General features: G+C 39.5%; 1 protein-coding gene across 5 annotated transcripts in view; it reads left to right on the top strand.

Annotated features, from left to right (window-relative positions):
• Positions 1-21,926, top strand: part of tjp2a (tight junction protein 2a (zona occludens 2)) — a 137,009-nt gene that overhangs the window by 52,999 nt on the left and 62,084 nt on the right. For 4 of the 5 annotated variants that reach the window (XM_043716825.1, XM_043716815.1, XM_043716834.1 and 1 more), the window contains exons 2-4: positions 11,393-11,446; positions 12,596-12,720; positions 18,238-18,340. In XM_043716825.1, coding sequence (XP_043572760.1) covers positions 11,402-11,446; positions 12,596-12,720; positions 18,238-18,340 — 273 coding nt within the window. In that variant the 5' untranslated portion in view covers positions 11,393-11,401. Of the gene's footprint in view, positions 1-5,621; positions 5,760-11,392; positions 11,447-12,595; positions 12,721-18,237; positions 18,341-21,926 lie in introns of those variants that run through there. The other variant, XM_043716797.1, reaches the window with a different exon arrangement.

Raw genomic sequence — 21,926 nt, 5'->3', positions numbered from 1 at the left:
TAAGGGGATCAAAGGTTACATGAAGGCAGGAGAGTGGGGTCAGCTCTGACCAAATTGCTGAATTCTCCTCCTATCTTATAGCTTAGCCACGGTGCACATTGGGAGAGGTAACTGAAAACTTGGTTCAGAAGATAGAATTCAATGGAAGATTTCAAGAGGATTTGCTGAGCGATTAGGGAGTTTCACATTGAAATGAAGGTTGTTGACGGCAAAGAGTAAGTGCTCAGAAATTCTGAGTCTAAAAATTGAAGGATGGGAGCAGATTGCAGAGTAGGGAAGGTAGCACTAGGCAAATGGGAGAATGAAGAGCTTTGAAAGTTTGTGCTGGACAGTTGGAAGTACATATGGATGAGTGAGTGCCCTTGGTGCACAACAGGATATATTTTGAATGAACTGGGGGTTTGTGGAGGTGACAATGTGTCGACAATCTTTGTGATAACTGCAGAAGGAGAAAGTCAACAATATTTGGGGTGAATATGATATGGCATTGGAAAATCCCAGTCCAAGGGCACTAGGTTTGGTTTTGTCTGATTTTTGCAATCTGGATAGTGGTAGTCTGTTACAGTTCACCTTGTAATTTAATTTGACGTGGCAACATGCACTTGTTAGTTTACTTGCAGCTATGGATTGTGATGGTATGGGATCCATCGTATGACCAGTTGTGCGTTTTTGGAAAAATTTGTTGGTTGGTACTTTGGCTGTGTTCTGAACACACTCCCCAAGTCATGGGATGGGGGCAGAAACGTGAATCTGGGACTTCGGATTTCAGATCGGAGACATTGCCCAACTGCACAGCAATCACATCTAAACTCTGTTGTATGGAAAAAAAATTCCGGTTACTTATTTGAAAGAGACTTTACTTGTGCTTGAAGCCAAACTGAAGTATGATGTCAAACACAATTAATATGCCTGCTGTCTTTCGTATATTGATAAGAGTTTGCAAGGGTGGTGACATTACTGTTTTAAAAGGATCCATCTGTCTGGCAAGTTTTTGCATGTTTGTGCCTATGAAGTTTTTATTTGTTTGATTTCTACCCCCCTGATCTGTTTCTGTAGTATCTCAGGTTTAATGTGGTGATCTAGAGATCAGGGAAAATAGTTTCAATGGTACAGTTTAAATACCAAGCCTCCAGGGGGTCTGAGTTCAAGTCCCACCTGTTCCAGAGATGTGTAATATCTCTTTGAATAGGTTGATTAGAAATTGGATTTTTTTGCAGATCTTACCACACACACAATCAGACTCACCACCCTGTTCCATTCGTCTTGCAGTTTTTAATGTTGAGTTTCTGACTAACATTTATCACTCCCCTTTTGAAAATGTAGATTAGGTTATGTGGTAATTACTGCATTGATTTTTGTGGGACCTTGCTATTCCCAAATTAGCAGTGATGTTTCCTGCCTCTAGCTAGTGCTTACACTTCAGAAGTGCTTCTATTGGCTGCTGTTGAAAAATTAAAGTTGGTGAAAGATGCTATACAAATGCAAGTACTTTCAATTTGAACTCGACAGCATTGCTGATTACATATTTCAAGAGCAGTGGAATAATGCACTGAAGCTTCCTTTGATGAGATCAGTTTTTGGATAAAATACGGTACCAGAGATTTTAGAATCTAACTACCTTTTTCTTTTCCCTCTATGGGAGATTTCAAAACTAGGGGCTTATTTTAAAGATGCGAGATTTTTTAAAAAGGACATGAGGAGCAATTTTTTTTAAGAGTGGAATGAACTTCCAGAGGAAGTGGTGGATGGGAGGTACAGTTAGATATTTGAAAGACATTTGGATAAGTACGGGAGTAGGAAAGCTTTGGAGGGATATGGGCTAAGTGCAGGCAAATGGGGCTAGTTTAGTTTGGGATTATGACCAGCATGGACTGGTTGGACCGAAGGGTCTGTTTCTGAGCTGTATGACTCTAACAGAGGTTTAAAGATTTATTTTCTTTCCTCTGGAATCCTAATTGCTGACTCTTAAAACAGAATAAAATATGTCAACATTGTATAAAATGTAAAATTAACTGAAGAACTTATTTGTACTGCCATGTTTTGAAAAATAAGCAATGAATTGAATGGTAATGTAGACAGCTTTGGCTAGCTGCCTCAGATTCTCTAACAAACATTGGTCTTGAAAAACTGAGGTGCTTTGTCCAACTGGTGACTCATTGGAAGGCCTTACTTGTATTAATGAGAATTGTTCTCTTTGTACAGTGCAGAATAACAGGACTTCAGTGCATTTAATTTTAATGGACATGTGTAGCTTTTCAAAGGCCTGAGGGTGAAGGAGTGTGGGCAGAGACTGATGATGTGAATATGATTTCTCCAAAAAGACAGCAGCAAGATTGCATCAAATTGCAAGCTTAACTCCTCTCTTCAAATTATCATTGTTTGCTTTAATACTCCTGGGTGGAGTAAATGACAGGAACTGTTTCAACATGTTTTCAGAGGGTTGTTTGTTACAGCAGTTTTTTTTAAAATTGTATTTGCAAATGCTTCAAAGGCCACTGGATATAGTAGGTGATCTGCAAGATATTCTAGCTATTGGTGATGGGTGCAGTTTTTATTTGATTACTGTCTAGTAAATGAATAATTTTGTTTTAACTTTTACCCTGTTAGAATCATAGACAAAACAAAAGGAAGCCACTCAACCCATCAAGCACTTTGACAGAACTATCAAATTGGATCACTGAATCTTATATTTTTGTTTTGAAGGTTAATTATGACTCCTAAATGCCCTCAGTCAGTGTGTTCCTGATCATAATTTGCTGCACAAACTAAATTTCTGTTCCCTTTGACGGTTAATCTTTAAATCTCTAACCTCCTGGTTACTGATTGTCATGCCACTGAAAAGAGTTTCTTTATATTCTATTTACTCTACAAAACCCTACTTGATTTTGAACACCTTGATCAAACCTCCCCATAGCCTCCTGTTTGCAAGGACAGCAATTCCGTTTTTCCAGTGTCTCCACTTTACTGAGGTCCCTCATTTTTGGATGATTTGTGCTGAATGTCCTGTTTGGATGTTGTGAAGTTGACACCAGTCTCCCCTCCATTTCTCCCTCTCCCCTCTCCCTCTCCTTAAAGCTTTGACATCCGTTCTAACGGCTTTGTGCACAGAATTGGATGCAGTTCTCCAGCTGAGGCCTAATGAGTGTTTTCAAACAGTGTTCTTGCTTGCCTTTCCCGACGACAGTTATCCTCCAAGACACCACAGCATAAAGCAGAAAACAAAAATAATTGAGTAAAACCAACTGTGCTTGTTGCTGCATCTTTATTTGACTTGGGCATCAAGTCATCAGACAGTTGGAAGATTATTCCTGTTCTTTATGGAAATGAAGTGACATTTTCATTAATATTTGAGTTCAACAGTGCAGATGAAACTTGTTCTTTTATTATCAGCGGACGATGTTTATTCACGACTGGAAGAATAGTTCATCTTCGGCATCTGTGGTGCAGAAACACACCCGACCGTGGTGATTTTAATGGGTTCCAAATGTGCTTGGGTTGGACAATTTAGTGTCATTGCGAGTTCATCCAAGTTTTGGATGACCTCATTCAAGAAAATGGTCCTTTTTGTTTCATGCTATATGGTTGTATCTTTCAAAACTCATGCTTTTAATATGGATAATGTTTCAAAGTACTAGTATGATATGTGTGTGTACCTTACCAAAGTGCTTGATTTTGGCTTGTATTCCATTTTTGAAGCGCGAACTGTTTGTTACAATATTTAATGGATTTGCATAATGCAGCTTTTGGTACTGCCATGAAAGAACAACATTTAGTACAGTGTCTGCATGCCCACTCTCTCGTTTTTTTTTTAAAAAAGCATATTTTTTAAAATCCTTCTGAGCCTGGGGTCAATTTAAAGTCCGCTGGGTTTTTTTATTGTAGTGTAAAGATATCAATTGTGACTTTATGTGCCATGGTTCTGAGTTAGGGTGCAGATCAACGATGATCTCGTTAAATAGTGGAACAGGCTTGAGAGGACAGCATAGCTGCCTCCTGTTTCTCATTGTGCAAAAATGAAATATGCTGGGCCAGGTTCTGTTTCTACATCCATTGGAAACTCTCCAATTTCTCCGAGCTTTCTATCAGCCGCACATATAATAAAGGTCATTTTAATGAATTCCGATTCTGAAAGGCATGGAGCATTCAAAGGTTGTTCAAGGTTTAAATTCAGTGATGCCTACCATAGGGGAAAAAACACTTGTCTTGGTTGTCTTTGTTGTTGATGAAACTCTCTCTCTTACTTGGGACATTTTCTATTTTACTAAATCCGTTTGCAGATTCAATATGATATATAAACATTTTGTATAGAGAAATTCTTATTTGTAAATCCATGTTAGACCTGTGAACCAATTTTGATAATGTTGCTTACTTTAAGTAGCAAACATGCAGTAATTTCTTTGGGGGGGTAAAGTCTACATTCTACTACTAATATTTTTTTTTCTCCTTTTTTTTTGTCTGGTAAATTTTAAAAGACTGACCAAGAAAAACGTTTCATTATTCTGTTGTCAGTTCTCCCGATTTGACAGGATCATTTTGAGCTACCTGTTTGGTTTAAATTCTGGTAGCCTTCTGCTGCCCAGAATGTTTAATGAAGTTTGACCAATTTGGGACAGAGGCAGCATATTAATGCGTGAATGGTGTAGAAATACAAAGATTGTTTGTAGTAGTAGTTAAATGTAAGGCTTTGAAAGTCATGGGAGATTGTGATTGATTTAATCAGGTGTGGCCTAGCAGATCCTATATATGTCTGTAGGAACACTAGGCTATTCTGTACTTTTTGAGCCTATCCGTGATTCAGTGAGATCATGGCTTATCTGCTTCATAACTCCGACCACCTACCCTGTTCTGTAACTCTTGATAACATTCTCTTGGAAGAATCTCTGTTTTTGAAATTTTCAATTGACCCCACTTTTGGCAACCCTTTGAGGGGGGTGGAGAAAAAAAAAGAGGAACCTCTCCCTACTCAACACCAAGCCCCCACAAACCAAACTGAACCAAACCACCGCCATGAGGTGAGATCGATGCTCCTTAATAACGTGTAACTAGCATTTCTTCTGATATGTCATAGCTTGTTTTCATCAGTTTTTGTTCTGAACAATTCACAAAATATAACTGTGTAAGTTGCAGTTGTTCAATAGAAAGTTTGTTTCTGGAAACACTGAGCTGAAAGAAAACTAGATTTAATTGCAGGGTGGAATCAACCGAGTGGACAGTGAATAGTTAATGTGGAGCTCTGGCTTATTCCTCCAGTTCACAGGCTTAATCCCATTTGTTGTAATGCTGTTGAGACTGTTTGTTTGTTTCTTCATAACAGTGGATTTAAGAAAAAAAAAATCAACTTCCTTTTTGAAGTTAATGGCTAGTAGGAAACACATACATACTTTTCAACATTTGATGAGATTAGCATAACTTTTCCATTCTTGTGCAGCATCGCCCTACTTAGTATGTACAGTGTAAAATGTCCTAAATTCAGTGAGGCGGCCAAGGTTCTGATTGTGACTGACTTGTGTCCTGAATGGGCTGTTTTGCCTTCCCAGCACAATTGTAACTGGCAGGATTTGCGCTACATGTAGGGCAGCGATGTATTAAGCTTACATAATCTAGCTTGATTTCTGGAAATGGATGATTCTCAGAGCTAGGACTGACTAGTTGTAGGCGATTGCTACAGTGTAGTGTTGCATCTCAGTATGAAGTCCATCCAAACACTGCAGAGAAAATGGGCCAATTTGATGCATTCGTTCAAACTCTACAGCGGTCTTGTGAGTCATTCTAACATTTTTTTTGGCTAATGTTTGATGGTCTGTCTCTGTAGCTTGTTCCTTTCAATCCTATAACTGCTCACAGTTCCCTTCACCTGGTAGTTGAAAATTTGGACTAATGATTGCCTGCTGTTGCAGTTTAAACTGGTGTAATGATGCCTAATTAAGAGATTAATTGTTGTGACGGCAACTCAATTTTTATAAAACACCGGCTGTGTGTATAATGTGAAGCTTTTAGTCAAATAATTCTTAAGCTGTGTAATATTTTCAGCTATTTTATTACATTTGTCCAGCATGCATGTTTGAATTGCTGAATTGTGGACTAATTTTACTGATGGGTTGTGTTATTATTTGAGATTGACGAAGCACATAGGCACAATAGATCAAATGGTTGCCTCATGCTGATGGTTTTGAAGCAGCTATCTGTCTAATGGGTCTTTCTCAGTCTGATCGTTCCCGAGGGTTGTGAAAAAAACTTTGCTTTTCAAACATTTATCCCATTTCCTTTCTTTGAATGTTACTATTGACTCTGAGCAGTGCTGTGCAGGTCAAAAAAAGCATTCTTCTCTGGTTCTTTTTTCCATTTTACTTTGAAACAAATCATTAATGACTCTCCTGATAACAAATATATGTTAACACAAGTCTTTTTTTTTAAATGAATCTTGAAGGAATTATTTTATTTCTCGTCTCTTGTTGTGTCCGTTCTGCTCAGCTATGATACTTAACGCTGCCTCACAGCGCCAGAGACCCGGGTTCAATTCCCGCCTCAGGCGACGGACTGTGTGGAGTTTGCACGTTCTCCCCGTGTCTGCGTGGGTTTCCTCCGGGTGCTCCGGTTTCCTCCCACAGTCCAAAGATGTGCAGGGTCAGGTGAATTGGCCATGCAAAATTGCCCATAGTGTTAGGTAAGGGGTAAATGTAGGGGTATGGGTGGGTTTCGCTTCGACAGGTCGGTGTGGACTTGTTGGGCCGAAGGGCCTGTTTCCACATTGTAATGTAATGTAATCTAATCTAATCTTAACAAAACTCTGCATGTTTTATAGGGGTGGTGTTTAATGAATCTGTAATCTGTGTAATTGTTCATCAGGGAGTCCACGTTTCCTAGCCTGTATTGCAGTGCATTCACTTTCAGCTCCTTTGTTTGAAAATACTAAGATTTTCTCCTTTTTTTACATTAAAAAAAATCCAGTAACTGAGCCAAAATAAGAGGAATAATTTGTGAAAGTTAAGAACCGGGTCAGCGAACATCTGAAAGTGGAATTCTCTAACCCTGATGAGCAGTTGAGGTGAACAGCATTGAGGAACTTAAACGGAAATGTAAATATAGAAATGACTATGAAAGAAATAGAAGGATGCATTGATAGGTTGGAAGAAGACTTTTTTGGCGCATAAACACTGGCATAGATCAGTTTGAACAAATGGCTTGAATCTGTGCTACACCATTCTATATACACGGTGGCTCAGTGGTTAGAACTGCTGACTCTCAGCGTCAGGGACCCAGCCTCTGGCATCTGGCTGTGTTGAGTTTGCACATTCTCCCCATGTCTGTGTGGGTTTCCTCCAGGTGTTTTGGTTTCTTCCCACCGCTCAAAGATGTGCAGATCAGGTGAATTGGTCATGCTAAATTGCCCATACTGTTGGGTGCATTAGTCAGTGGGAAATGGGTCTGAGTGGGTTACTCTTCAAGGGTTGGTGTGGACTGGTTGGGCAGAAGGGCCTGTTTCCACACTGTAGGGAATCTAATCTAATCATATGGGAAACACCATGATATCCGTCACTTCTGTAACCTTCGCTCGTCCATTTGAAGATGCAAGTTGGAGAACAGTTTCTGTATTTGTGATTCATGAAGAGATCAATGAATATATGGTTATTTATGGTAGAAAGAGTCATAGAGATGTACAGCATGGAAACAGTCCAACCCATCCATGCCGACCAGATATCCCAACCCAATCTAGTCCCACCTGCCAATACCTGGCCCACATCCCTCCAAACCCTTCCTATTCATATACCCATTCAAATAACTTTTAAATGTTGCAATTGTACCAGCCTCCACCACTTCCTCTTGCAGCTCATTCCATACATGTACCACCCTCTGTGTGAAAACGTTGCCCCTTTAGGTCTCTCTTATATCTTTCCCCTCTCACCCTAAACCTATGCTTTCTAGTTGTGGACTCCCCCACCCCAGGGAAAAGACTGTCTATTTATCCTATCCTATCCCTCATGATCTTGTAAACCTCTATACGGTCACCCCTCAGCCTCCGACACTCCAGGGAAAACAGCCCCAGCCTGTTCAGCCTCTCCATGTAGCTCAAATCCTCCAACCCTAGCTAAAGTTAAAAGTCACACAACACCATGTTATACTCCAACAGGTTTAATTGGAAGCACTAGCTTTCAGAGTGCCGCTCCTTCATTAGGTGGTCACAACTACCTGATGAAGGAGCGGTGCTCTGAAAGCTAGTGCTTCCAATTAAACCTGTTGGACTATAATGTGGTGTTGTGAGATTTTAAATTTTGTACACCCCAGTCCAACACCAGCATCTTCAAATCATGACTACTGTCCAACCCTGGCAACATCCTTGTAAATCTTTTCTGAACCCTTTCAAGTTTCACAACATCTTTCCGATAGGAAGGAGACCAGAATTGCACGCAATATTCCAACAGTGGCCTAACCAATATCCTGTAGAGCCGCAACATGACCTCCCAACTCCTGTACTCAATACTCTAACCGATAAAGGAAAACATACCAAGCGCCGCCTTCACTATCCGATCTACCTGCGACTCCACTTTCAAGGAGCTATGAACCTGCACTCCAAGGTCTCTTTGCTCAGCAACACTCTCTCGGACTTATACACAATGGTAAAGTCCTGCTAAGATTTGCTTTCCCAAAAGTGCAGCATCTCTCTTTTATCTGAATTAAACTCCATCTGCCACTTCTCTGCCCATTGGTCAAGATCCAGTTGTAATCTGAGGTAACCTTCTTCGCTGTCCACTACACCTCCAATTTTGGTGTAATCTGCAAACTTACTAACTATACCTCTTCTATAAATGATTTGGATGCAAGCATAAACGGTAAAAAGTCAAGGACCCAACTCCGATCCTTGTGGCACTCCATTAGTCACAGGCCTCCATTTGAGGTGGAAAAGTTTGCATCTTTCTTCCACTTAGTACGGCTGTTTCATACAAGCAGCTGTATGTATTAATTAAAGTAATAAAGAAAATCAGGTGTTTGGGGGTGGGGGGGGGAGAGAAAGAATAACTTTGTTCACCTGAGAATGTATGATTTGCTATCCTCGGGTGTAGTGAGGAGTCTGACAGATGCCTTGAAGTGGAGCTAGCGAAACATCAGAGGAGGAAGGAAGGAAATATGTATGTTGATCGTGAGCATAAAACATTGGCTTGGACTGCTTTAGTTTGAATGGCCTGTTTCTGTGCTGTGAAATGTGGTGAAAGTTGGAGTAATTCTGAAGGGCTGTGTCCAAAATGTTCTCCCATTTATCCTTTAACTAATTTGGAGATTCTTCCCCAATGAAAATCTTACATTGTGAATAGTGGATTTTAATTAGACAGGTGAGATTTATGACATGAGGGAGTGTAGTTGTGAGATTTTTGAATTCGGTGAGCAAGTCTTTGTTTTTTTTTCCACATTCTTACTCCTTTGTTATTTTTAAAAAGCGAAATAAATACAAGCACTGAAGCACTGCTTTTTTCATGGGAATCCTAGAATTTTGACTACGGGAGCTATTTATTGACAATACTAATAGAATCCCCACAGTCTGGAAGCAGACCATTCAGCCCATCAAGTCCACAGCAATCCTCCGAAGAGCATCCCACCCCCAAACCTATTCCCAAAATTTACCATGACTAATTCACCTAGCCTTCACATCACTAGACTCTATGGATCATTTTAGCATGGCCAATCTATCTAATCTACACATCTTTGGACTGTGGAAGGAAACTGGTGCATCCAGAGGAAATCTACGCAGACGTGGGGAATGTGCAAACTTCACACAAGTCGCCCAGGGCTGGAATCCACTCCCTGTTCCTTGGCACTGAGGCAGTGGTGCTAACTACTGAGGCAGTGGAGCTGTCAGTATTTCTGAGTTTCTTCGAGTTTAAAGGGTACGAAATCTGTTGTAGGTCAGGTGTGACCAAATTGAGTGAGTGGTGGCTTAGACTCAACATGCTGTATGGCCCTCTTCTGTTCTATTGAGTACTCTTATGCCGGAAATGCAACAGCCAGTTTGTACAAAGCAAGATCCCATAAACATCAATGTGATGATGCCAAGATGAACTATATCTCAAGGTGTGCGTTGAAGTATAAATATTGGTTAGGACATCTGGGGATTGTTTGCTGAATAACAGCTATGCTGTCCTTTTATATACACCTGCGGGAAGCTTAGGACTTCAGTTTAACAGAATCCAAGGTAATGCTGAGGGAATTTTGCATTCCTCTGGGAGGATCAGCCTGGAATTTGAGACTGAGTTTGTGGAGTGGGATCCATTTTTTTAAAAGAGAAGAAAAGTCATCTTTTGGGATTTGACCATTCTGTTGGGTTGGTGTTTTCACCGATTTTTGTGAAAGCAATATTCTTAGACAGCAGCTATACCTTTTATTATGGGTGGAAACATTTGTTTTATAGATATCTTTTTGGCTGATTTTACTCCTTTCTTTACATGGCTGTACTCAAAGGTACAGGCAAGTATTATCCCTTTTGAGTTTCTGTGCAAGCCACTGTAACCAAGCATTAAACTGGTCCAACCAAATAATTACACCCATTTTCCATTTGAGATGGGTTTTTGCCATTACAACACAGCTTAAGTTTGCTAAAATCAGCTAACATACAGAAAATGACAGAACATCATGGACTGTGATTCAATCATGCTCATTGCTACATTTGCACACTTAGTTACACAAGCTTTTGTGTAGGTACAGTGTGAAGCAATAAATGTTGATAAGAGTACATATTTCCTTGAAAAATAGATATAGAAATAGAGTAGAGGGCAATCTAGGGATACTGGTACACCACTTCTGAGTTGTGATGCCATCAAATAAAGCTTTTCTTTTTACTTGAACAAATCACCTGGGATTTATTTCTGCAGTAGTAGAATTAAAAAAGCAGGGAAGTTGTTATAACAAACTTGGAGAACAGTGCAGAGTTTGGGTCTCTTAAGGATACAAATGCACTGGGAAAAGGTGTAAATTTAAGATTTTACAAACTTGTATCAGAACAGAAAAGTTATGATTACTTGAACGGGTGAACAGGGGGTTGGGCCATTTTGTTTTAGATACAAAACAAGGGTGAAAAGTGATACACTGGTAGCCCATTGAGGAGTTTTGATGAGACTAAATGAGGAGAAGCTAGTTCCATTTCCTGCTAAGACCAGAATTAGGCATCATGAAAATAAGATTGTCCAAATAAAATTAGTAGAGTAGGAGAAACACTTCACCCAGAAAATGGTTAGGAGGTGGTTGAGGTGGATAGTGTAGGTGCATTCCAAGGGAAGCTGGCAAAACACATGACGGACAGCGGAATATACTCATGGGGTGAGATGAAGCAGTGTAGGAGGAAACTAGTGTAACTATTGAATTAGATCCATTGGGTTGAATGTTAATTGCCTTTGTTTTTCCACAGGCCACCACCATGGAGGAGATGATATGGGAGCAGTTTACTGTGACTTTACAAAAGGTAAGTATTTCTCTGGTTTGTTCAGCTTTACAAGGAATGTGATCTGATACAGGTCAGGCATGATCAAATTCAAAAGTGGCTTAGACTCCATGAGCAGTGTGGCCATCTCCCTGTTCCTATGAGTACTCTTAATTTTTAAATGTTTACCATGATTGGACCTTTGGTATTATAAATAATTTTAAACAGTATTTAAAACCACTTGTAATTCATTCTGTAACTTGCTTGGAACTTAATACATTATAGAATCATTATTGTCATTTCTTTGCTGTGCTTCTAGCTGGATGGATTTCTTTTGTGCCATAGATTTTCTGAGGTCTCATTTTCCAGGAAATATTTTTATTCTTGCAAGTTCTGTTTTATGTAAGCATTATCTAATGGTCTTTCACATAGCCTGTTAATGGCAATGTGGTTAGATCTTTGTCCCTGCCCACTGTAATGGCCTCAAGTCATTCAGTAGTATTTAAGAAGGCAACTCACCACCAGCTTTCCAAAGGCAGTTAGGAATCGGCATAAATGCTGGTTAGGCAGATGTGGGTGCTGCAGATGCTGGAAATTCGAGTCAAGATTAGAGTGGTGCTGGAAAGGCATAGCAGGTCAGGCAGCATCCAAGGAGCAGGAAAATCGACATTTCAGGCAAAAGCCTTTCATCATTTCTGATGCTTCTCGAATGCTGCCTGAACTCATAAACACTGTGGTGCCCGTGTCCTGCAAAATAATTTTTGAAAGTTCTGTTAATAGTACAATCTTGTGTGTCTCCCACGTTTTGAAATCAAATGGGATAAAAGCTCTATCAGTAAAGTCCTGAATTCTCATTCTCTGACCTGCCTATTTTAAACATAAATCTTCAGCCAAGATACAGGTACATCCTGATGCAACCATGGATCAAACTGTAATCAGTTTTCAATTGGAAAAGTTCTTGAACGCTCAAGTGAATCTGATCGCCATGTTTTACCCGGATTTCTTTTTGTAGGAAGACAATCAGCTGTCTTTTGTTCAGTTATCCAATTGTTAAAGTGACTTCTGATCTTTTTCTTTTCTTCTCATTTTGCCTTTCTAACCTTTTAATTATAGGTTTTGATTTTCACACACCAGTCAATATTTTGCAAAATTTCCTAACTTTTTTTTTCCCTTCACCTTCCCAATTCTTAGGACTCGAAGAGGGGATTTGGTATAGCAGTGTCTGGAGGAAGAGATAACCCCAATTTTGAGAATGGTGAAACCTCCATTATTATCTCTGATGTTTTGGAAGGAGGCCCGGCAGATGGGCTACTGCAGTAAGTAAACCTTGTGGAGATCTGGTTTGTGAGTGGCAATAATCTGCATTTTAAGTGAGGAGTCAGTGATTTTAGCAGAGAGCTCCACTTAACATTTTAGTGTGCGATTTATAAAGGATATTGACATGGTGTATAGCACTCTAAGCCCTTTGATCTTGGAATGAGAAAGTTAAGGATTCAAGTCTCACTCATGGACTTGAGTGCAAAATTCAGGCTGAAATGCCATCAGCATGAGTGCTGCACTGTTGGAGATGCTGACTTTCAGATAAGATGCTAAATTGAAGCTTGGTCTACCATCTCAAGTGCGCATAAAACAATTTTACAGGAGAAATCTCCAGTGTCTTGATCAAGATGTATACTTCAAACAACACTCACCAATGATCTGTCTTCCTTCTTCCTGTCTTTGAGCCTACAAGTAACTTCAGTCTGCACCAACAGCTCACCATAGTCTACAATCTTGTGATAAGGATTTACTTTTGTAGCTTGTACATCTTTTGAAGATTGATTAAAGCCAGTAGCTAAAACTGTGGGGAAAAAAAACTTTCTTATTGCAATATAATTAAATCTCTAATATGAAGTATAAGTCCCACATAATGTTCGGGAGTTGGTTTAGCTCTGTTGGCTGGATTGTTGGTTTGCAGAGCAACTGTGGGAGGAAGCCCACGCAGACACTGGAAGAATGTACAAACTCCACCCAGACAGTTGCCTGAGGCGGGAATTGAGCCAGGGTCTATGGGTCCACCAGTTTTATCTATGATTCCAAAATGTTTTATTTACAGGAACAATTTTCAGCTTAAGATTTGAACTCTGTAACAAAAAGGGATAATGGGACAAGTGATATCCTTGTCACACTAGTTCCAGACCATGAGCATCTCCAACAAGAGAATCCAATCGTCTTTTGATACTCAATTTTGAGTTGATTTATTATCCTCATATGTACTGGGATATAATGAAAAGTATTGTTGAGTGTATTAACCAGACAAATCATACCTTTTATAGAAGTGCATCAAGTTAATAGAACAGAATGCAGAATATAGTGTTATGGCTGCAGAGAAAGATCTAATGAGGTCCTTTCATAAGTCTGATAACAGCAGGGAAGATGCTGTTTTGAATCTATTGGTACATGTTTTCAAACTTTTGTATCTTCTGCCTAATTCTCCCACACTCAACTTCCAGAACCCAAACACACAAGTCTAACCAAAACACACAAACTGGCTACACGAGTAGAAGTCTGTTTTGTAGTTTTAGCCTCCCAATGAATTGACGATTATGTAAGTATGTCTGAGCTGTACCACTTCTGCTGTATCCTGTCTGCAGAGTTGTGGGACAATACATTATATCCCGTATAGTGAGTAGTGGCTGTCAGCAATGTAAGATTTGTGACCTTAAAGATATGTGTCCATCTCACATCACAATATTGTAAGTAATATCTACTATCGTAAGTAATCTAATCTAATATTAAGTTTAGGGGCATGAAAATCATTTAACCAAAATGTCAGATTCTCAGGCCCACCTTATTTCATTCCTGCATTTTGGCAGAGGTTTGAGATGAGAATTAAAAGTTGTTAAACAATCACTGCAATTGGTCTCTAGCAATTGATGTATAACAGATCCAGCCACATGAGGAATTGCTTGTATATTGGAGAACTTTGTGAGCTGTGGGTCCAAAATCACCTGTGAGATCTATAACACGTCATATCTCAACTTTGATCGAGGTAATAACCTTGAGTTACAAGAACATTAGAAAACTTAAGTTGTTAGCAGTTAGAAAGTGAAATGTATAGATGAGAGGTTGAGAGAATTAAGATAAATGTGTTTTGCTTTTAATTTTAACCTTGTTATATGATAGTTCTGCCTGTAAGACTCCCTAGAGTTTCTGTGTGAAGTGGGGATCTAAAGCAGATTGCACAGGGAATTCTGAATTTGCTCTTGCCAAAGGCATATTGTCATTTTAATTTGTTCAGCATGCTTTATAAGGCTGCTGTAACTAATGAGAAACAAATGGTGCAACCACTAATAATTGTTATTGACTTGGGAACAGTCGTTAACTAAAACCCAATACATTATAATAAAAAGTAAAATATACTTTTGTTTAATCTTGGAAAGCAGATTTTCCTGTTGCGGCACAAGTACATAAGGATTTGAGAGCCATTGTCCTTTTTTTTTTGCATTTCAAGGGGAATATTATAAATTGGATTTGTTCAACAACTTATTAGTGAATTCTTTCCTATGGGTGATATTTCAGGTTTTCTGCTTCTAGTCAGGAGATTTTGTTTGCATAATTTAAAAAAAAAAGTATCGGTCATGTTGGCTTTCTTTCACATTTTATTACCACCACCCCCCCACCCCAACACGCACATGTGCCACATGCGCACACATTGTACTCTGCGTCTCTCTCTATACGTGTCCCATAAACATACATGGCGCAAAGGGCCCAACATGTAATTATACAAAGAGACAAAAGTGTTGTATAAATATTTTTGCTGTAATTAAAATTGGCCAGAGACTTCTCTTCATTATAATCGTGAGTAAATTTCGATATTCTATATACCTCAACCTCTGGATGAGTGCTTCAAATCCTCATAATCATTTTAAATACAACTAATGAAGATGCTCCAACTTGTAATCATGTCTGATGCTTACTCCATTAAACTCTAGTTAATATTCAATGATCTTGCTCAAATAAGAAGTTGTTCTTTTTTTTAAAAAAGGTGTCCTTGCTGATTTTTGCAAATAATCTGTTTCAATGAAGACTCCTTCGTTCCTTATGATTGCTTGTCTATGCTGTTTGCTTAGTTTCTTTTATCTGTTCCCTGGCTCTGGAGTTGCATTTTTTTAAAATCTCACTTGCACCCTGTCTCTTGTCCCATCAATTCCCATTCTGGAACACACCGTGAACCCCAAAACAAAAACAGTAGTGTGGGTAGTATGTATGTAATATGGATTGCAGTGATAGGGGAAGGTAGATCACCACACATAGGGGATGCACAGCAAATGGCTGACCTTGGCGAACATACTCCTATCCTTTGAAACAATTTTAAAAGTAATGATGAATGGTTGAGACTTTGGGCAAAAATCAAATCCAAAATTTTGTCTTTTTACAAATGGTGAAGCACTTTGCTCCACTGTTTCTCCATTTCCCCCACCCCAGAGTAAAGTTTACAGTAATTGATTCAATTTGATGAAGCTTTATGTTGATCTTTGGATTGACATGAGACTGATGCAGTGGATGATGTTTGAGAGAAAGTAATCCAGTCTTGATTTGGGGATTTAATATGAAACACTTTAGTAGTCAGTGATCTCTTTTGGGAGTTTCTATCCCAATATTTGTTTCCTGATGTTCTGTGTCCTTCACATAGGTTGTATAAAAGTAGTTATCAGTGATAACATGAGATATTTTGAAGCTTCACGTCAACTATATTGTAACATACTATGTCATTTCTATGGCACCTTCCATGACCTCACTACATCCCAAAGTAGTTTACACGTAGTGGTGTGTAACCGTGGAGGAATTTGTTCACAGCCAGCTTCCACAGTCAGCAACGTGACAGTAAGCTTTTATTGATGTTGGTTGAAAGGTAAACCTTGGCCAGAGCAGCAGATATATTTCCTCAGCTCTAAAGTATTGCCATGAGATCTTGTATGCTGAAAAATGTGTTGCTGGAAAAGCGCAGCAGATCAGGCAGCATCAAAGGAGCAGGAGAATCGACGTTTCGGGCATAAGCCCTTCTTCAGGAGCTCCTGCTCCTTTGATGCTGCCTGACCTGCTGCGCTTTTCCAGCAACAGATTTTTCAGCTCTGATCTCCAGCATCTGCAGTCCTCACTTTCTCCTATGAGATCTTGTATGCCCATTTGAGATGGCAAACAGGGACTCCGTCTAGCTTTTGTGTGTATCTCTGACAGTGCAGCATTCCCTCTACTGTGCTGGATGTCAGACTATTGTACAAAATACAGAGGCATGGGATTGAGGGTGATTTAGCGATTTGGATCAGAAATTGGCTTGCTGAAAGAAGACAGCATGGTGGTTGATGGGAAATATTCACCCTGGAGTTCAGTGACTAGTGGTGTACCGCAAGGATCTGTTTTGGGTCCACTGTTTTTGTCAGTTTTATAAACTACCTAGATGAGGACATAGAAGGATGGGTTATTAAATTTGCGGATGATACTAAGGTCGGTAGAGTTGTGGATAGTGATGAAGGACATTGTAGGTTACAGAGGGACATAAATAAGCTGCAGAGCTGAGAGCTGGCAAATAGAGTTTAATGTGGAAAAGTGTGAGGTGATTCACTTTGGAAGGAGTAACAGGAATAATGAGTACTGGGCTAATGGTAAGTTTCTTGGTAGTGTAGATGAACAGAGAGATCTGTGTGTCCACGTATGTAGATTCTTGAAAGTTGCCACACAGGTTGATAGGGTCATTAAAAAAGCATACGGTGTGTTAGTTTTTATTGGTAGAGGATGCAATCATGCTTGGAGTATTGTGTACAGTTCTGGTCACTGCATTATAGGAAGGATTGGAAGCTTTGGAAAGGGTTCAGAGGATATTTACTAGGATGTTGCCTGGTATGGAGGGAAGGTTTTACAAGGAAAGGCTGAGGGAATTAAGGCTGTTTTTGTTGGACAGAAGGAAGTGGAGAGATGACTCAGTTGACACATAAGATAATCGGAAGGTTAGATTGGACAGTGAGCCTTTTTCCTCTGGCAATGGCTAGCATGAGGGGATATTGCTTTAAATTGAGGGGTGTTAGATATAGGACAGATGTCAGAAGTAGGTTCTTTACTCAGAATAGTAAGGAGAAAGTGAGGACTGCAGATGCTGGAGATCAGAGCTGAAAATGTGTTGCTGGAAAAGCGCAGCAGGTCAGGCAGCATCCAAGGAGCAGGAGAATCGACGGTTCGGGCATGAGCCGAAGAAAGTCTCATGCCCGAACCGTCGATTCTCCTGCTCCTTGGATGCTGCCTGACCTGCTGCGCTTTTCCAGCAACACATTTTCAGCTCAGAGTAGTAAGGGCATGGAAAGCCCAGCCTGCAACATTATTAGACTCGGCAACTTTTATGGGCATTTAAATGGTCATTGGATAGGCATATGGATGAGAATGGAATAGTGTAGGTTAGATGGGCTTCAGATTTGATTTCACAGATTGGTGCAACATCGAGGGCCGAAGAAGGGCCTGTATTGCGGTGTAATGTTCTGCATACCTTTGTAGTGGGACCTGAACGTTTTGACTGGGGTGAAAATGATGCCATGTGAATCACAGCTGGCAAGTATGATTCCAGATTCAAATAAGAGGTAGTTGCAATTGTGTAACTTCGAAAGCATCCGGTATTTCAAATGAAGAGAATTGTTTATTGCATTTCATGAGTACTGTTTAAAATGAATGTGTTTATATTTCCAAATTTTCAACTCTGAAAGAATTTTAGAATGTTGGAGTAGTTATTTCTGAATGTGTATCAAATTGTTTTTACTAGAAATGCAAGTTCTATAATTGTGAATGTTTTCTCTCTCTCTCAATAGAGAAAATGACCGTGTCATAAATGTTAATGGATTTCCGATGGAAAATGTGCCTCACTCTGTTGCAGTACAACAGTTGAGAAAATGTGGGAAGGTAGCTCAAATTGTAAGTGATACTGACTTCTTTTTTTATTTTAAACTCTCTCAGCCCAGTAATTTTTTTTTTTTAATTGTGCAATGTCCATGATTCCATGTTCACCACTGAAAGGCAGCCAAGCAGTGAATGGTCAAACTGACTGGGATTAGTCCCATTACAACCAGAAAGTGTTTCTGTTATATGCACAAGATATTGTAACCTAGAACATGGGTAAAAGCAGATTCAATATTAACTTGCAAACAGGAATATGATAAAGGGGCAAAATTATATGAGAAAAAGAGGCAGCAGTTGTAAGACCAACTAAATGGATGCTGTCTTTTTGGACATATTAGCACCTATACTGTGTGGGCTGGATGAGCACAGGCGCCAAACATAAATTGATTTAAAGTAATCATGCTACAAAATGGCAGCAGTGTACACCTCTATGCAAATCATTGCAATAGCTTTCCAAGGCTCTTTTTAAACAGCACCTATTAGAAAAATAGAAGGTCAAAAGGCCAGCAGTTACATAGAAACACCGTGGCCTCAAGTTTCCGATCCTTGCTATCCTGATTTGGAAATATATTGTTGTTCCTTCACTGTCACTGGATCAAAATCTTGGAACTCCCTCTCTTATCCCACCAAATGGGCTGCAGCAGTTCAAGAAGGCAGACTTGTCACTATATTAAAGGGCAGAGCACCTGCATCCCATAAATACACTGTCCAATGAATTCCTCCTGTCTTTGTGCCAGAGTTCTGCACTTTTTTTCCTTCAAATATTGCCTCCTTGTTTTTGAAAACTTACTATCCAATCTGCGTCCATTGTCTTCTATCCTAACTCACTTTCTTTCCCCCCTTTAACAATTATTTTCCTCATGTTTCCTTTTACCCAATTGCCTACCTGGCAGGGAATATAGTTTCTCTTTATTTACTGTACACTAATACCTCCATGTTGTTGACATCTCTATTAAATCTCCACTTGTTTTGCTCGAAGTAGAAATTTTCCAGTGTCTCTGTCAATATTAACAGGGCCATGGAAATTAGCCAACAATAAGTGATGCTCTCCCTGAGTATCCATGCTAATATTGACAGACATTGATATCCTTGTAGCAATGGTAAAATGCTATTGTCCAGGATCTTTAAGCAGCACTGGCTTTGCAACACTTACAGTAACTTGTATATGCTTTATTGCATTTCAGCCAACATTCAAATATCAATGGTTGCTTTAAGTGGTTCTAAGTACAATCTCTTCACTAACTGTGTGACAAGGCATGGATAAAAATAGGGATTTGAAAAATCAATTTTCCAGTGACTATAATGCAATTATCAGAATCCATTCATCATACAGATTAAATTTCCAGCAGTAGGTTTAAATTGAATGATGCCTACCCTGAATAACTGCGGAAGAAACATTTTTTTCCATTTCCTCGGGGTTTCAGCTTGTGCTTTAGTCTTTTATGTCGTTGATTTTGCTCCCTCTCCCAATTTTATTTAAACTTTTATCTACCTCCTCACCTTGCACTTTCGCTGTTCCCAAGAACAATCAACAGAATTATCACTGAATGCTAAAAATCTGGTGCTTTGCTATAAGACTGGGTTTTAAATTAGTGTCAAGCATACTTCCATTTGATCAATCTGTAGATATATATTTTTTTCATAAATATGTAAAGTGCCTTATGAAAAGCTTAATTGAAGAGTTTGCATTCTTTTTGTACCCTCCCACCATATAACTGAGAATCAGTGAATGAAACAGCACAGAAGGATGTCTTTTGGCCCATTATTTCCTTTCTCAAGCATTCATCTATTCCTCTTTGAGAGTATTATATAGTTGAATGAAGCGATGAAAAATAATTGTGCAAACCTAAACGCTTTGACGATTCTTTAATTTATTGTTTGTTTAATCAGTTCAGACCAATTTCAGAAATGTAACCTAAATAGATTGGTTCTTTTGCAACAGTATACTGTTCAAAATGTATGCAATTTTGGAATATTCCAGTGACCGAAGAATTGGCTTGCTGAAATGTTTAAGTTTCTAGCCAGTATTTTACACTGGCAATCTCTAACCTGACAGGCAGCAGAGGAAAGTGGCCAAGCAGAGGCTGATAGCTAAGTCCGGTACTCATAGGGAGGGCCTCAACCGGGACCTTGGGTTCATGTCACATTACAGGTGATCACCATTGCACTACACACACACTCACAGATATTCCTAAACACACACACTCTCTCATACACAGGTACACACAGACACCCACACACACCCTTATAGACACACACACTCCCACACTCTCACATGCACCCCCTCACAGACTTAAGACACTCTGCACTCACTACACACACACACACGCACACACTTTCTCTCACTCTCAACCCCCACCCCAGACACGCGCGCACACATATTTTGTGGGGTGAATTTGTACTTGCAGAGTTACATTGCACTTTGCTCAAAAACTGCATACATTCAAGTAGAACTCTGAGCTCAAAAACTGCATGAATTTATGTAAAACTCTGTTATCTCACTTTTTAGATTTAAAATCTCTAACCTCTCCTCAATGTGATGCCAATGCTAGCTCAATATCCTAACAATCCGCGTAAGAGTAAAAGGAATAAATGTTGCCATTTTATGTTGCATCATTGAACAATTTAAAATCTCCCCAAGCAGGTGTTTAGCATATAGCTGACACTGAACCAAGCAAGGTCATATTTGGACAGATGATCAGAAGTAGGTAGAGAATTGCATTAATGTCATGAGTATGTTCTCATAGCCTTAGCAAGGACTGGACACCATACATGGGAAAACTGTGTGTATTGTGTAAGTAGTTAATAAATAGTCATCGGAAGCATGGTAGAGCCATGTTTCATAGAACCTTGTTCACGAGAGCTCCAGCTGCACATGATGTGACATCAGTATAATCTGACTATTATTATTAATAATAATAACATCAACAATTACTCCCACATGCTAGAGCTGCTAATTTTGGAATAATGGAAAATGGGGTGCTGAAGAGGACAGCGACATCTGTGTCCTGACGTAATGACTTGAAATAGCCACTTTCTCCTTTACCACCTCTGATTTAATTAAATTGTACCAAATTCTCCCATTCACTTCACTTTCCCTCTTTCTTTCTTCCTTGTCTATTTCAAAACTGTTTTGCAGGCCACTTTGATTTTTCTTTGCAAACAGTAAAGAACTAGTTTTATTTTTAAACATTCAGTCAAAACCCACAAATATATTGGCTGGCAAATCATTTAATCTGTTGCATGTCTCTCTTTGCTAAGATTGCTGTGACTTTTGCCTGGTATTTCGCAGCGTGGGTTCAGAGGAGATATTTCAGCTCTTGAATTATTTGACCAATGTGACTGGTCTGACTCTTGATTCAATCGACCTACCTCGTTCTATAACACTTGGTGACTTAATCTAATGTGTACATACACATTTTTCTCTGGATTGGTTTCCGGTTGGTCCTATTACATGTTCCGGGCAGAAGTGGGTATTGCAGATGCTGGAGATTAGAGTCAAGATTAGAGTGACTCTGGAAAAGCACAGCAGGTCAGGCAGCATCTGAGGGGCAGGAAAATCAACATTTCGGGCAACGTTTCAGGAATGTGGCTGGGAGCC

Source organism: Chiloscyllium plagiosum, chromosome 2, assembly GCF_004010195.1.
Source record: "Chiloscyllium plagiosum isolate BGI_BamShark_2017 chromosome 2, ASM401019v2, whole genome shotgun sequence".
In the NCBI taxonomy this organism is placed as follows: domain Eukaryota; kingdom Metazoa; phylum Chordata; class Chondrichthyes; order Orectolobiformes; family Hemiscylliidae; genus Chiloscyllium; species Chiloscyllium plagiosum.
This window is presented reverse-complemented; position numbering and strand designations above follow the sequence as displayed.